This window comes from Coturnix japonica, chromosome 3 (assembly GCF_001577835.2).
Source record: "Coturnix japonica isolate 7356 chromosome 3, Coturnix japonica 2.1, whole genome shotgun sequence".
Taxonomy (NCBI): domain Eukaryota; kingdom Metazoa; phylum Chordata; class Aves; order Galliformes; family Phasianidae; genus Coturnix; species Coturnix japonica.
In genome coordinates, this window is record NC_029518.1 from 71,160,510 (window position 1) to 71,177,968 (window position 17,459).

Below are 17,459 nucleotides of genomic sequence, written 5' to 3' on the forward strand. Positions count from 1 at the left end.
TATTTAAAAAATAAATCCTCACTTTGGTTACAATTAATTCCATGAAAAATTGAATTTAATGAATCTAATTCCCTTTCTGTGTGGTTGTTCTGATTGTCATTTAGCTTTTTTTTCCATTTTAGACAGAAGAAAGTGATTTCTCAAGGTGACATTCTCCTAATAAGTTTATTTCTGCAGTAGAGACTCACACTATGTGCTTTTCATACCATACAGGAGTTGAGTTGCCCTTCTCAGCAGTACTGAGAAATTTGACTTTTCAGATTATAGGTATACTGAAGTAATAAGCAGAATACAGAACACCAAGATGCACTTCTGTGCTTTGTGGTTAACTGAACGCTGACACAGGTTGTCCAGAGGCTGTGTAGTGTCCCCTTTAGAGCTCTTCAGGAGCCTCCTGCATGTGGACCTGGGCATCCAATTCTGGGTGACCTTGCTTGAAGGGCAGAGGTTGGGCCAGGTAGACCTAGAGGTCTCTGCCCACTTCAGCCAACCTGAGATTCTCTAAAGTCAGGTTTTCCCTAGCTTTTGTTGCTACCATTGTTTCTTTGTATTCCTATTGTGTACTGTCAAGAAATATGTTAACCGTAAGAGCTTAGAGCTGCTTGAAACGGCTTTTGCTACCTTAAAAAGGTATCAGATATATGCTGAAGGAGCAGGACTAGTAATAGAACTACAGGAAATGGCTTCAGGTTGTGCCAGGGAATATTCAAGCTGGATATTAGGAAAAATTTCTTCTTGGAAGGAGTGGTGAGGCACTGGAGCAGGCTGCCCAGAGAGGTGGTGAAACCATTCCAGGACGTGCTCAAAAAACATGCAGATGTTGTGCTAAGGGACATGATTTAGTGAGGAAATACTGGTGGTTGGTGGGTGGCTGGACTAGGTAATCTTGGAGGTCTTTTCCAACCTTGGTGATTCTATGAAAGCCTAGAACTCCTGTGGAGTAAAAGAGATGAGAATCCTTCTCAAAGTGTCCTTCATGCCCAAATCTGGGCCCCATAGATGTCAGTGGGTCAGACTGGAAAACTGTGTTTCCACGTTTCCCTACAACTCAATTTGCAGGATTCAAACTTGCTAGGATAACAGTCTCACAACCTCTGCTTCTTTTGGCCATATTACCATGACTACAGAGTTCTGTGCAGCACAGTGCTGCTATGTTTTGGCTGCAAGAGCATTCTGGCTATATTTTATGTGGTGTCAGTCTCCAGTACAGTTCTGGCATAATATAAAGTCATGAGGACTTTTATACTGGCACTAGATTTTACAGCTTATTTGATGAGATATTTGAAACACAATTTGTCCAACTGTATCTGTTCAATCAATCTGTAATATTTTTTCATGGCCTTCTACAGAAAGTCATATCCTTCTATTGACACTTTCATTTGAAATTGTTTGTTTTCATTGTAAAGTATTCAAGAATTACCAACTTACTGGTGCAGGTTCTGCTGCTTTGAGGACAGACTGGTTCTTTAGATTGCTAAGTCAGAAATGCCAGGGAAGGGGAGATCTATAAAACATTTCATGCTCAGATGTGTGCTCAAAACCACACATTTCATTACGTGGCATTGAAAGGCATTTCTCTATATGAGGGGACCTGAAACTATCATTTTGAGAGGTTGTAGTAAGTGGATAAGTGGCTGTGGAGGAGATTCAGAGTAGACATCTCTACATACACAACCTGGGTGGCATAAAAAAAAAGAGAATGAAACATCAGTGTTATTGAGGGCAACTTGCTAGATAGACTATAGATGGGCAGCTTGCAGTCTATTAGAGGCCATCTTGAAGTAACTAAGCCCTGCGCTGTCAAGGTAGTGGTATCTCTGGCATATCTGCTGGTATCTCAGCATCCTATTTTTTCCTCCTAGATTTGAGTTTTAGAATGCCTTTGCCCTTCCCAGGAGCAGCTTCAGATATCGCAGAATCACAGAATGACCCGGGTTGGAAGGGACCTCAAGGATCATGTAGTTCCAACCCCCCTGCCTGGCAGGGACACCAAACATACACATGTACTAGATCAGGTTGCCCAGGGCCCCGTCCAACCTGGCCTTGAACACCTCCAAGGACGGGGCATCCACAACCTCCCTGGGCAGCCTGTTCCAGGGCCTAACCACTCTNAACCACTCTCCTAGTGAAGAACTTCCCCCTAACATCCAACCTAAATCTTCCCTCTTTTAACTTAAAACCATTTCCCCATGTCCTGCTATTGTCAACCCTTTCGAAGAGTTCACTCCCCTTCTGGGAGTGATATGTGGGGATAATATGTAGTGACTTGGTAGTGTTTAGTCTAGAAAAAGACAGCTGCCTTTTCAATGATCTGTGGGTTTAGAAGGAGAGGATTCAAATATAGCAACAAATGTGCTCTCAAATCTCTAAATCTCCTATTCAGGTCTGTGCTTCGTGGCCAGTCACCCAAACTGGTGTCAAAATATAATTCTGGAACAGGTATTTGTGCACTCAGTCGCCAGCCATTAGGTGAGAACTGATATGTAAACTCTGTGGCATGGACAAGCAGGCAAATTCTTAAGTTTTACGGTTGAACTTGATCTAAGCTTTAGTGTACTTGCAGTAGTCATTGTCTGTAGCTGCTAATTCTCAAGGTGCTGGTAACAGCCATCAGACACAGCAGCTTCTGTTGGTGTTGCAGATAAGCACTGTTGTGCCTCAGAGAAAGCAGTGTTGACTGCTTCTGTCTCTTGGACAGCATGGGAACACCAAATTCATTTTGAGTTGAGTTTACCAGAAACCAGATGTTCATATTGCTGTGGCCAGGGCATGGTGTGGATGCTTTAATCCTCCCACTCTTTGATCTATCTTTTACAGCCCTGAGATGAATCAGGCAGAATAATGGCTTTTTCTACACGTTTATGCATGTTATTGTTGTGGCTGTACAGGTGTGTTATTAAATACAGGGGTTTTGTAAGACATGTAGTCGTACTTAGGAATGTATTTATTTCACTCCTTTTGATTGTTGTTTCAATGTAGGCGTGTATTCTATGTACAGGGCATCTTGATTGTAACTGTAATTGCAGCCACCCAAGCAGTTCCATTAGCTGTAATAATTGAGGCTTAAACCATAGCATTTAGCGCTAGCTTTTGTGGCAGTACAAATCTGTCTGTGAATTAGGCTTTGGTCTGAGGCTTTGAGTGTGTTATCTTCCAAATCCAGCTGCACCTGTGGAAGAAAATGCTATTCTCAGCTTTTCACTGTTGTTCCAAATAGAGCTTAGTCTCTCTCCTGCAGTCTGCCAGCGGAATTGTCTCTGTGGGCCCTCCCTTTCTTGTTTCTAGGATAAATCACTGAGGTTAGCATAGACGAGAGCTTAGCTTACCAGTCCGATTTTACCAAACACTGAATAGAAAGTTTGAAAAGACATTCTGTAGGGAGAGAGGAACTGCAGCAGAGAGATACAGAACCCGTGAAGTTAATTGCTTTCACCAGTGCATCTGGATCTAGGAACAGAGATCTGCCCACTTCCTCTCAGGAAGGATTTTCGGTTCCTGTGCATACGTGAATGGCATTACCTATTACCTTCTCAATTTTGAGTGGTAATGAATACAGCATTTGATGTTGATTACAGGCCATAGCTTCATTGGCACTTAATCACAATTTTCTCTACAGTTATTCAGTCACACTTGATTTCATGCTAGCACCTGTGCAGAACCAGAGCATGGGAGTTTATGTCCAGATTATCTGCCTGCTGTTGTTAAGATTTAAGGGAGCTCTATATGCTTTCTTCTAAAACAAACTGCTGTGTTATGAACTGTGTGTGGTAGTGTTTAAAAATGAGTTTAAAATGTTCAAAAGAAACAATTAACATAAAAATATGTTTTATACATTTCATGCTCAGACTGGGGCCTCGTGGTAGCCTTTTATTCTTTGATGTGCAGCAGAAAAGCAAAAACAGAACAGTCATATTTCAGGAAGGGCTCATTGGTGTAGCATCTTCTGAAACTGAAGCATATGTAACTACTTTCTTCTCACTGTTTTCTTTTATAATTATGTAGGAGTAGACAGAAGTACAAGGGCTGTTCTGAAAGTAATGTCTCCTATTTTATTATGTTGTCCCACAGTGTCAGAGATTGATGTTGGTGGGATGGCAGCAGAGCCTGAACCTTTCCACCAGTTTTCTGTTCCATGTTGTTGCTGTGTGACAGATGGCAGCAGTGGGGCAGTCTGACACAATGCAGTCTGACATGGAAGGGTGGGTGAAGCAAAGGTGTGGCATTGAATTCCTCCATGCAGAAAAAAAACATGGCTCCCATTGATATTCGGTGACGCTTGTGTAATGTTTGTGGAGATGAAAGTTCAAATGTGAGCACAGTGAGGTGGCAGGTGGTGTGTTTCAGCAGTAACAACACTGGGTCGCCTCTACTGGTGCAGATAGTTACAAGTGTGGCATTGCAGACTCTTGTTCATTGCTAGTGAAAATGTATGGTTGAAGGAGGTAATTACATTGAAATACAGTGTTTTATAGCTGAGAGTTTGTTCAATAGCGTTATTGTGATCTTTGTATCTATTGTAGTTTCCCGTGGCAATAAATAGGAGGCATTTATTTTGGAGTGACATACGTATAGTTCCCTCTCTTATACTGAAAAGAAATCCTGTTGTGTATCTTATACCTGCCTTTGTTTAATTATTGGAGGAGACACAGGTGTTAGAAATTCTGTGTCCTTAAATTTGAGGCATACAAAGGGATCTTTTTTTTTTTTTTATGCACAGTTCACTTGGTTTCATTCCTCCATAGGGAATACAAACAAGAACAGTTTTAAACTTGGTTGAGATTGAACTACTTTTCCTTTTCTCAGCTGAGAAAATAACTTTCTTCTTTTGCTGCATATCCTCTGCCTATTGTCAGCTCCACAAAACAGATTGTATGCACTGGATCTGCAGATTGCATTTCTTGAAAATTTATTGTTTCTCAGCCTCTAGTCACGCTTCTGCTTCTCTTACACCAGTCATCTGCTTTGCCCATTTGCCCAGTGTTACCATTTTGGGTAGAGCAGATTTCTTTCCAGCAGCTTCCGCCATCTGGAACTGTCCTTTTTTATCTCTCTAGTTCATCATGACTCCAGAGTTTTTCAAATATTTTGTAAAGTTATAACTTTTTTTCTTTTACCTGGTACTCCTCGTGGTATGATTCTGTGACTGAGTGTCCTATTCAGTACTGAATGTCTTCGCCCCACTGTTGTTTTCTGTGAGGTATTTATCATATGAAGTCAGGAAAATGATGAAGTGCTTCATGAAATTAAATATTATGAGAGAGATTCAGAACAACTGAAACCTTTTATTCTGAACTAAGTGATACACCTCAATTTGTAGATTGGGTAGCTGTTGGGTATGTGATTTTTCTTCTAGGGTGCAGTGGTAGCAGTGAAATACTGCATTTGTGAACTTCCCTAAAAGACTTTAAGCAGGCTGGTAGTTGCTCATTTGGCAAAGCAAATATCCTGCTAAGTGAAGAGCAGGGGGAGAAGCACTCCCTCCCACTTGGCCAACTCATAGGTTCATAATTTTGAAAACAATGTACAGCTCCAGACTGCGTTATCTAGAACTTACAGCAATCCAAGTGTATCTGGATACAATAAAGGGAGTCATTTTACATGCTTCATATTGAACTTTGGTTATGGAGGAACTTTGTAAGTTATTTACCTTGAGTAGTTATTGTCCTTGAACATTTTCATGTATCACAGGTGTTTTTTAAAGAGCTTGTTATTTCCATGTATTAGCCCATTTTTTGTCAACTCTGTCAACTTCACAAATGAGCTGATATGCTTTGTTTTATCCACATTGATATTAAATGTAAATGCGAACACTGAAAAATGATTCCTTTTGACATTTTTCATTTTACTGGGGAGTAGGAGAATCTAGAGGTTCAGGAAAACATTTTGTTGCAAATAATATTCTCAGGGGAATGAATAAGTGCATTTCATACATCATAAAATATACCAAGTAGTCAAATTAAATAAATATATCCATTCTAATGATACCTCAGAAACATGTACTAAAAAGCCTGTGGTCTTGGGCTTGAAAAAAGGAAATGCTTAATATCTTAACACAACACACCCATTCGCTCACTCTTTGCTCACTCGGCTCTTCCTGGCCAAGCGCTGGGCCTGCCCCAGGCATGCTTCTATCACTCAGCAACAACCAAAGCATCATTGTGCGATTGATGTCGTTTCAAGTAAAATGAGGATGTTTTGGTTTTTTTTTTTTTTTGCAATGCAAGAGAAATTTTTGGCCCTGTCAAACTCAGTGTGAGTTTTGCCTATGACTCAATTTGGGCAAGGATTTCCTTCCTAGTTGGTGTTACTTACAACTTCTCCGCCTAGATAAGAATTTACATTCAATTGTACATCTGTCTCTATTCATCTGAGCGACAAGATCATGAGAAAGGTGATAGGGACATTGGTGGTTCTTAGGTTTTGTGTCTGAGGTTGGGAATCTTTGCCCAGTAGATGATAAATTACCATACAGGATGAGCAGTTTCAAGCCTTTACAACAACCTGTGGCTGAGCTATCAGAAATGTTTGTGCTGGAGCAGCTTCCTGTTGAAAGTGCTGATTAAACTCAATGAAAACATGCAATCAGGATGTGTCAAAGTGATGCTGAGTTTCCCAGGAAAATCTCAGACTTCCGCTCTGACCAGCTGACTGCATACTGGCCAGCTTTACCTCCAGGCATTTCTGGAAATGTATGTTGTACAGGAAAATCGTTTTCTCTGAATTTTGTTCCAGTTTGGAAGAACAGAGTGATTCAGAAATATGGAAGCTTTTGTGGCTCTCTGTTGTCCTGTCTCTGTAAATAAACCCTTCTATGTGGTAATGCTGCAGCTTTCTCAGAGGGTACTGCTAGGATTGTTGGAGTAGAAAAAGTTATTCAGGAAGTGTTGTGATTTGAGTTTTACTATTCTAGTCAAGAATTTCTGTTGCCATATCCCATTAGCACCTTGTAGTCATGTTATTTTAAATGTGAATCCTTTGTATGAATGATTTTCTGAGAATCCTCTTAGATATGTTCAAACTTGGCTTAATTTTTTACATCCTCTATAGCAGACATACAGCTCTCCATTAAACAATCTTTGGCCATAGGATAATTTTGTTGTTGTTGTTTTTTTTTATTTACCCTCTGTTCTAAATGCTTGGTGATATTTTATGCTTTAATTTGGATCCTTCTGGCTGATCATGCTTCCTGTATTGCTTGCTCACAGTATCAAGTAGACCAGTTATTAGCTGTCAGTTCAGAAAATCCAAAGTGATAGCTAATTTCTTCACTTAATTAATTGAGTGCAGTTGAAAAGCTCTTGGAAGAAAAAAGAAGCGTCTCTATTCTTCTATGTCGTTGTGGTTTTCGGAAGTCACTTGTGTAACATATGGTCTTTTTTGTTGTGTCCTCACATGGTGGTATCTGCCCCATCTTTTTTACAGTCCTTGTGATCTGCAAGATGTGGTGCTTGTTCCCACTTCAATATCCAAAACAATCTCCTTGTCAGATAAGGATCCTGACATATGATTGTGTCTTCAGTCAGTTAACTACTTTCTAAGTTAGTATCTTTGGAGAGATAAATGTTAGGCAAAAATGTGGTGGAAAAGTAACTGATTTCTAATATAGCATCTTTTCTCTCATCACACTAGAGGGTTTGCTTTTACCTGAAAAGATTATTATAATATGCAATTTCAATTAAACATGTTAACCTACCGTTTTGAGACTAACCACAGTTCTGTTTTTGCTTCCTTTTACAGGTTGCCTTTCTGAAGATGTGAAGTACTCGGATACCTACGTGGAAAACTCTTCAAATTCCCTTCCATCAGACATATACATAAACCTTCCAATGGCGAGACACCCATAAGAAAATCTACTGGCAATACAAAGCAGAATGAACTGTAGCATGCATCATTCTTTCTGTCTGGAAGAGATTCAAAGCCAAAGACGGAGTTAGCTTTTACATCCAGTACACTCTTAGGTGTTACTGTAAGAGTGACGCCTCACATCAAGCTGGGCTGAGTTATGAGTAGTCAAGACTACCTTTATCAGACAGTACTGGTAGTCCTAAATAAACTGGCAGTAAAGAGGGGATCTAAAATATTTAATGTAATGGATGCTGAAGTGTGTTCTGTCCTTTCTTTGCTCTAGGAAAGTTAGAAGGCCAACTTTAAAATACAAAATCTAGTTTTTGTCTAACTTGTATGTTTATCATGTTTATTATTTCTGCATTAATCATAGAATCACAAGGTTGGAAAGGACCTACAAGATCATCTAGTCCAACCGTTCTCCCGTTACCCATCCTACCACAAGCCACTGAACCATATCTCATGGCTCTTCATCCAGATGTCAAATGTTCACTTTTTTTCTTGTGAGTGAAGAAAAACCCTATTCATGTTACTATGCCCTATGTAATATTTTGTGAAACTGATAATGTTTTGAAGAATCAAGGTTTTATAGTAGTTTGGAATAATTATTCCTTCAGCTTCAAAAAGGATATCTACATGAGGGCTGGCTTTGCAGAAACTGCCAGAAATGAAAGATTATTGTAGTGAGGTGGCATCCTGCTTCATTTGCTACTGTGGCTATAGAGAGTAAATCTGACATTAGTATTGTATTTGGTTGCAGAATGAGGTACGTAGACACTTCATCAGGAGTATTTGGGGACAAGGAAAAACCTTCTGGAGATGAAGTACTAGAAACATGCATCAACCCCATCCTGCCATGCTCCTGCTGTGGCAGTGCTGCAGCTGACTCAGGAAGCAAATCCTGAAGGAGCACCAAGCCCAGCATGTACACTGATAACTCTGAGACTTTTAGGAGCTTGCCTCCTGCTGGCATATATTTAAAGCTTCCCCCTTTTTTTTTTTTTCCTCACCCTGTGCATTGGTGTACAGGGTATGAGTGGGATGGAGTTAACAACCTTTGTAGCGTCCATGCTGTGGGTTGGATTTGTGGCTCCAACAGTGCAGATAACGCACCACTGTTCTGGTTGCTGCTGAGGAGAGCTTGCACAGCACCAAGGCTGGATCTTTTTATTTCCCTCTCCGCCCACACCTTTCCCTCAGTGAACAGACTGCTGTTGAGCAGGAAGCTGGGAGAGAACACAGCAGGGACAGGTGGTCTCAGCTGGCCATAGGGTTTCGGTACATATGTAGCTTGCTTGCCTTTAAAGCATGTAAGCAAACACCATGCAGATGGGAAACTGCTCCAGACAGGAGCTGGCAGTCGGCTATTTTGTTTTTTGTTTGTTTTTTTAAAGAAAATATTTGATCCTACTTATTGCTTCCTCTGTTTCCCCATTGTTTTGTATCAATTACACTGCATTTTTTTTTCTTGGCAGAGTATCTTTATTTCGCTTTCTGTAGTGTCAAGTACAGCCTCAGTCTTAAAGCCATAATAATAAATCAACTATGATGTTAAGAAGTACCCACTCACATTAATGGAGATAGATGTGCCTTCTCTACTAATGTGCAGTTTCCAAACAGTGTAAGGCAACAAGAAGCTATTTAAAATGTCAGCTTTAATTCTTACATGCTATCAAGTTATAAAGATTGCTATTGGTGTGGTGCAGAAAATAACTCCTATGTGTCAGACAAGGGGTGTTCTCCATTAGCACCAATAGACAACAGTCTTTTTCCTGTCATTAACAGGTTACCTTCTTTAAACAAGCTTGACCATTATAATGAACTGGTATAGCTAAGCTGTCATACCAGATTGAGTCCCTGTGTGATTATTTTATCTCAGAAATTAGGGTGACTTTCTAGTTTAGTTTAAATCATTTCCATTGTGGTCTAGGATACACTGAATAACATTGACGAGAGGATTGACACAGGGAGCTTTGCTGGTCTTACGCTGTGAGAAGGACAAGTTTTGCCTTGTCTGTTTCGCCTTCTTTCGAAATGGACTGAATTGCCTCATGGCAGATGCCAAGGATCTTTTAGCAGTTTTCACAGGATTTTGCTGGTCCATGTACTAACCTCTCGTTAGCAACGTTGTGTCTTCCAGTATCTTACTGTGACAGGCAAGTGTGATATTTCTCTTTTTGCAGACAGCAGTTGCTGTGTTCAGATCTCGTGGTGCTGTAGTTTAGGAAAGTTAGGTGGCATTCTTTTAATCATAACCATGAGGATTTTCCTAACTGCAAATCATGTCCAATGGCTCTTGCTTTGTCCCCATCCAGTTGTCTTAGACATGGATTGCACTGGTCATTGTATTACATCCTCAGTAATAGATGTTCCTTCTATCTTACTGTATTCAGTTCTTGTATAAATACCTACCCTTTACACTCATTGTAAACATTAGAAAACTATTTTAAAATATAAAATGTAATTTTAACTTGTGTGCTTTTTAATCATTTCTTCAAGGATAAGAAGAATTTTATTACGTGTTGTCTTTTGTGATGACAGAGCAGGCTGTGGATGAGTTCTGTGTTTTGTTAGTGACAACTCCAATGGCTAGGGGGTTAGAGAAGAGACTCTACACTTTAATTATTAACATGCATTAATTACACCCTTATTGGCTGGCTTTTGCTAACATGCATTTTCTTACTGGTCTGCCTGTATCATTGAGGGCTGGGAGGGTCCTGGTTCTCCTGTCAGTGACATTGTGAAAAAGACCCTGTGGACATAAGTTAGACCCATTTGAGACAGACTGGTAAATAAGATACATCTGTCATTCCTGTCAGGGTTTCATCAGCCAGCAATAATACAGCATGTGCAGTAGGGAGACAAAGGGTCTTTTGTTCAGTTTTCATTGTCACTTCCACTTTGAAATAGAGTTGGGTTGGTGTGTATCTAGAAGTGGGGCCAGATATGTCTGAGGAAGTCCTGGGATGTGTCTGAACAGACACGGAGTTAGTTGTTGTCATCATGGGAAGGCCCAATCCATGTGGAAATGGAGTGGAAGGACTATCTGTAGAAGAACGGAGAAAGGACCTGTTGGAGCGCATACAGAAGAAGACCACAAAAGTAATCCAAGGGATGAAATGCCTACAAGAACAGGCTGAGCAAGCTGGGGCTGGTCAGCCTGGAGAAGAGAAGGCATCGGTAAGAGGTCATCCTTTCAGTATCTAAAGTGGCAGGGGGGGCTATGAAAAGGAAGGGGACAGACACTTCAGCAGGATCTGTTGGGAGAAGATAAAGGGAAATAGTTTCAAACTAAAATAGGGGGGATTTAGACTGGATATAAAATATATTTTTTGTTACAGTAATGATAGTGAAACTCTGGCATAGGTTGCCCAGTGATGTGGTGAATGCCCTGTCCCTGCAGACACTCAAGATCAGGCTGGATGGGACTCTAAGCAACCTAGCTTAGGACCTAGCTATAGGCATCCCTCTTTGTTGCAAGGGAGTTGGATGGATGACCTTTACGGGGTTCTTACAACTCAAACAATTTTATGAATTTAGCTAGTGCTCTACCAGCTCTCCACATTACATTCCCAGACTTGTTGGGTTATTGAGTGTATTCATGATGTAGCGGCTCTACTCTCAGTTTCTTCGTAAATTTTGCCAGAAGTTTCTGTCTGTGCCTAATAAGTTGTGATTTCAAATCTGCGATGATCCAATTGTGTAGTTAGTGTTGTTTGTTTTCTCAGATTACCAGACTTGCTCTTTACGGGGCTTTGGTTTACATGGATCTGTTAGGAGGGTAAAAGCAGTCCTTTGTTTGAGCTCTGAAAGAAAATGAAGGTAAGGAATGATTTACAGCTTGTGCTTCCCTGCCAAAAAGGAAAAAAGGGTTTTGTAAAACTGCTGGAACAAATATTCTCAAACACGTGACCCAAAATGACAATATACTAAATTAAGAGCACCTTTTAAATTGGTGGCTATTGAGAAGAACAGGTGAGCTGTTGTTTTAATTGATTCAGGGTATTTTTAAAGGTCATATTTTGCAGTTGAGATGAACAAACACAGCTCAACTGTTGCAGATTATCTTGAGTATGTAAAGAGCACTGTGTTCCCATCCACAAGGACAGCTGGGACGGGTCGAGTAGGTTGGTGCTAGGTAAGCAAACAAAGCATGAGGAAGCACAGCATGGCAGAGGGCTCTGAAAGATGTGTTAGGATAAGAGATTAACAGCAGGCCTGAAGGGAATTATTTCCTGTCTTGAAAGATGCTTTTATGTTGCTGCAAGCAGGTAAAGAAACATCGTGGTGTTTGGGGATTTTGGAATCGGCATTGTAGTTTATAAACTGAACATTTCCCCACCTGTTCTGTTTGTTTTTTTTTTAATGACCACACAATCAAAATATTTTTTCATAGAATAACACTGGTACATTTTACATTTTTTCTTGCTATCTCTGGATTTGGTGCGGTGTGAAATCCAATCTGCAACCTCATCGTCTAGATTTTGACACTTGCTCTACAAGTTGCCATTTGCACTTGAGCATATTAGCTTTCATTTAATATAGATTTTTCTTTAAAGTAGAAACCAATGGAAATTTGTTGTTGTAGTTACCAGAATAATACTAAATAAGAAAGACCTTACACAGGCTATTTACTGTGCAGATTTTTGTCTCTTGGTGTTCAAAGGAGGGCAACAAAGCTGGTGAGGGCCATATGAGGAGAGGCTGAAGGAGCTGGGAATGTTCACCCTGGAAAAGAGGAGGCTCAGGGGAGACCTCATTGCTCTCTACAACTTCCTGAAGGGAGGCTGTAATGAGATGGGGGTTGGCCTCTTCTCTCATGTCATTAGTGATAGGACTAGAGGGAATGGTTTCAAGCTGCAGCAGAGGAGATTCAGGCTGGACATTAGGAAATATTACTTCTCAGAAAGGGTGATCAGGCACTGGAATGCACTGCCCAGGGAGATGGTGGAGTCACCAACCCTGGGGGTGTTCAAGGAACGACTGGATGTTGTGTTGAGAGACATGGTTCAGTGGGAGCTATTAGTAATAGGTGAATAGTTGGACTGGATGATCTTTTAGGTCTTTTCCAACCTTGGTGATTCTGTGATTCTGTGTACTAGACATATATTCCGTAATTAGTATTAATCATTTTTACTTGACCCATAGAACATCGTTTTAAAGCATCTTCTAAAGAAATGGAATTCAGAACCTGCAGGACTTCTATCCCTTGAAGCCAGACAATCTCCTGTTACTGCTGGCACTCTTCCATAGGGTTGCGAGTACAAGACATCTACTTTCATATCCTGATCCCACATAAATTCAATTGGTTTCGTTCTTTTATTTTTTGGTTGTGCTACACTTACTGGAAACCTGATCCAGAGCCTCACTTATCTGATAGAAATCTGGTTTCTGGTGTATCTCTGGTTAACTTGTACCCTTTTTTTTTTTTTTTTTTTTGGTTGTTGTGCCAAAATAGTGTGTCTTTACAGTGTCTTTACTGTAGAAGTTAGTTTTTTTCTTGGACTCTTTAAACATATTTCTGTGTTTGGGGAACGAGCCCGTCTCTCCTCAGAGTTCATTTTACTAATGGCTTCCTTCGCTTAAATAGATACTGTGTTTTACCAGATTCTGCCTATTCTGGTTTGAAGTAATCTTCCTTGTGAAGGCGTGAACAAACCATCCCAGGTGGGGGTCTTAGCAGGGTGACATCTACTCCATAATTCTTTTGAGAGTACTTTGCATTATATGTTAGAGCTTCTGTTTTTTTTCCACCTTTGCATCACACTGTTGGTTCGTAGCAAACACTACAGCTCTACTCCACTTCTGTTGCCAACTGTGGTGACCTAAGGAATGCCATTATTCTCTGGCAGAAAATCCAATTACTTCCAGAGCAAAGAGTCATGCACATATGATGTTTGATCCTTTCTCAAGTTGTCCTGATCCTCATCTTTATTAATGATGTTTCTGACCGCTGCATCAGCAAATGTTCTTAAAACATTTCTAGTGGACCGTGTCACCACCATGGTCACCGTGAAAATGTTTAATAAGCTTGGTTCATAGAAAAACCTACAATGCCCTCTAGCCTGTTAATTCTCTTTTTGGTTCCCACTGAGAGATTTGCCTTGGGGCTACCATTCAGACCTCAGCAGGAATCAGGATCTCAATGCCACTGTCTCAAGCCCTGTGCTGGTCTTTGTCTATCATGAGGAAAAAGCCCTTCAGCTATCATTGACAACCACTAGGGGTTCCAGACCATAAATGTGAAGTAAATGCTCTAGTAAATTAGTCCCCCATCTGAGGAAGATATTATGTATAATATGTATTACATATTTTTATTTGTAGGTAAAAATATTATGTTCTTATTTAGTTCTCTGTCGCTGATCCATTGGATATTTGGACTACTTTTTTAACAGTCCGTAGACAGAGAATTCTGGAATCTTGTGTTAATTTTAATGTTTGGTACAAAGAGAATGTCATTCCCATTATCAAATATTATTGCAAAAACCTAATGTTAAATTTCCTCTCTCATGATATGAATATGATAATAAATCTGATGTTTGATACTGTTAACTCTGTTGGTGAACTGATATTACCGTATAATAGTGAGAGAAAGACATTGGTCAAATTCCAGTAGTCATTCATGGAAAACATCATTGTTTTAGAAGAGCTAGATACTCGATATTTTTGCCTTAATAGCTTTGTAGCTATCAAGAATCTGGCAGATAGAATATAAGACAGGACTTGTGGTTCACCCTTTCCCACTGCACAGGGCAAACACAGAAGAACTGTCATCATTTGGTGGGGCTAACAGGGAGCAGTTGCTTGTTTGTTTTAGATATGCACCCTGCTTGGTGTATCCATTAGAAGACAAGCATGCCTTGAAGGAGAGAGTTGGGTTTGTCATGGAACAGTTTCTGTGTTGGATTCCTCCATAGCTGGAGAGTCACAGAATGGAATCATAAAATTGCTCAGGTTGAAAAAGACCTTAACAATCATCAAGTCCAACCAAATGACAAACTTCTCTTGGGTGTGTAAACTTCATGCTTGGGTCATAACTCTCCACTGTGCCTGGATAATAAAGTGGTTTGACATAGTTTTTGAGACCTAGAGTTTTGAAACGTCTGATAGCTATGTTGGGTCCAGCTTTTTGGCTATCTTGAAGAGAACACTTGAGGTCTTGACTTACAACCTCATTGAGCTGAGACAGAGACCAAGTCAGTTATTAGGCACATTTTATTGCAGACCACATTGACCAGCCAGTGTCATTGCATTGCACTTGTGCTTGCCACCACAAACTGTTAAGTATTTTGTCTTGCTTGAGCTCAGTTTCCAGTAACAATTCTGAGTAGTTATGTGTTTTGTATATTAAGACATATCATGGGTTATATTACCCTAATGTGTGCACAATTGTGCACAAGTCATCCACAGCTGCAGAAGTTAAACTAGATTATTTTATTACTTTAATATGAGCCCTTAATTAAAGATTATATGGTAATGCACAAAATGCAAATTTACTTGGTATTTTCTGCTTTGAAGTGTTTTATCACATAGTCCAAGCGTGGTTTTAAGTTTCTGGTGAGATGTATGAAAAAGCTTTTGTTTATTTGGAAGAAAGCATTAAAGAATTGTGAGATTATCGCATGTTTAGACACAGCCTCCTATGTAGCGTCAGGGGTTGTGCTCACTCCTTCAAATAGGAATATCTTGTACATCTGATTTCATAAAGAATTTGAAATTAAAAGTCACATAGAAGCAGTCTTCATACTTAGTCTATTGATAACAAAGAACAGTTTTGGCTTTTTATCCTTCTAATGAAATAGCGTTACACACAGTGCAGAATTTTGGTAATTTTATTTTACTGTAATTCTCAATAATTAATAATAATAATAATAATAATAATGGATGTGCTGTAATGCACTGAGGTATTTTACTAGAAAACTGAGGGCCAGTCTTCTCTCTGTTTTCCAGATAACTTCTCTCCTTCTGTCTTTGTTGTGTTTTTTTTTCAGAATTGTATTGCTTTGGTGCCATCTCTCTCCTGCAAAAGGCAATTTTGTTAAATGTATTTCCATATGCTCTGATGAAGTTATAACTGTTTGGCAAAGGCTTGAAGATGAGGGTGCTGTACTGAAAAATGAACCTTGTCAGCTGGAAACCAATTTGTGATCGTGAAATGTGGACAGTATGGTCAACATTGTAATGTCTCTTTGCCACTCATTTTCAGGTGCATCTGCTGTCGTGAGAGAAATGTTACATGTCAGCACCATGTATGGGCTCTGTCAACTCTTCCTAATCAAATTAGATCAGAGGTCTTTTTTGTTTCTCAGGAGTACAACTTTTACTTGGTACTACTGGCTACTAGGATTTGGTCTAGACTGTTTGTAAAATGCTGTATCTTATTCCATTCTAAGTTACATGGTGTTTTGGTATGTGTGTGCAAGGCCGTTGCTCCCAGAATCTGCTAGGAGATGATATTTCCTTCCCCTAACTTGTAATGCATTTACCCTGACTGTGATTTATGTAGCTAAGAACAAGAACTGAAGCAGTTACACAGGGGAGAGAAAAGGTTCCTTGTATGCCAGAATTATTAAAACCTAAATCTTCATATCTTTAACCCAGAGGACAGTATTTCTTAGGACAATGCCCTAAACCTGTTTGTATTTATTTGTTAGTATCAATACTGTGTTATTTCTACACTGTTAAATGGCAGCTGATACTTTCTCACATTTTGTGAGATGCTGGGGTGTTTGTTGCAGTTGTTCTGTCCTGTAGACCAGCAGAGCAGCTGAATACCTATAGCAGAACGTGTTCAACCAATAAGCCATTAGTGTATACTGGTCTAGGAAATTATGCTTACTATTAAAATGCATCAGCTTATTTATTATCTCACAGAGTTGGCATTAATATGGTATCCAGTCTTTTTGAGATGCACGTGGCTTGTTTTGTTCCAATCCATTCCATGTGTTGCTTTGATGACAGATTTGGAATTTCCTGCCTTGGTGAAAGAGCTTTAACGGTGCCTTGGATTAGCGTTAATGGTGGACTTCAGCCTGAGCCACCCAAATCTAATGCTTGCCTTGCTCAGGGAGGAATAGCCCTGCTTTTACAAGGGATTCTATGAGAATCCCCTTCTGAGGAGGACAGGATATTACCAACTGATAACCACACTCCAGATGCTCAGATAAATTGCCAGGGGTGTCATTTGTTTTAAAGGCAACTGCTAAGACTTAGGACTGTCTTTCCTCTTTGCCACCGACAGAGGACTAAAGAGTGACTTTCCATGAACTATTTTTGTTTAGTGTTAGAGTATTGCTGCACATCCTACCTAAAACATGGGTCACTGGAAAGAGCATGTGATACAGGAAGGTTTAGCAGAAGGGCAGGCAGAAATGTTCTATCCCTTGTACAATTAGCATAAGAAAAAATTTCATGTATTTAATTATGTTCCCTTGCTACATGGGTACTCTTCAGAAGAAACAGAACCTGAAGAGTAAGGCAAGATCCTAAAGCAGAAATCTCATTAATAGGTGAGAAAGTAAAAGGTTGAAGTCTATGGTGGGCCCTGGGGCCTACTTGCATTCTCCCTAAAAACCTGCTGGCCTACTCACTAGTCTCTTTCCTTTTGTGTTATT

The 17,459-nt window shown here is 39.9% G+C and overlaps 1 protein-coding gene across 2 annotated transcripts in view; it reads left to right on the top strand.

Moving 5' to 3' along the window:
• UBE3D (ubiquitin protein ligase E3D) overlaps window positions 1-10,523 on the top strand; it is a 73,071-nt gene extending 62,548 nt beyond the window's left edge. For both annotated transcript variants that reach the window (XM_015859013.2, XM_032443707.1), the window contains one exon: window positions 7,738-10,523. In XM_015859013.2, the coding sequence (XP_015714499.1) occupies window positions 7,738-7,758 (21 nt within the window). In that variant the 3' untranslated portion in view covers window positions 7,759-10,523. The remainder of the gene's footprint in view (window positions 1-7,737) is intronic.
• Window positions 10,524-17,459: the final 6,936 nt, after the last annotated feature.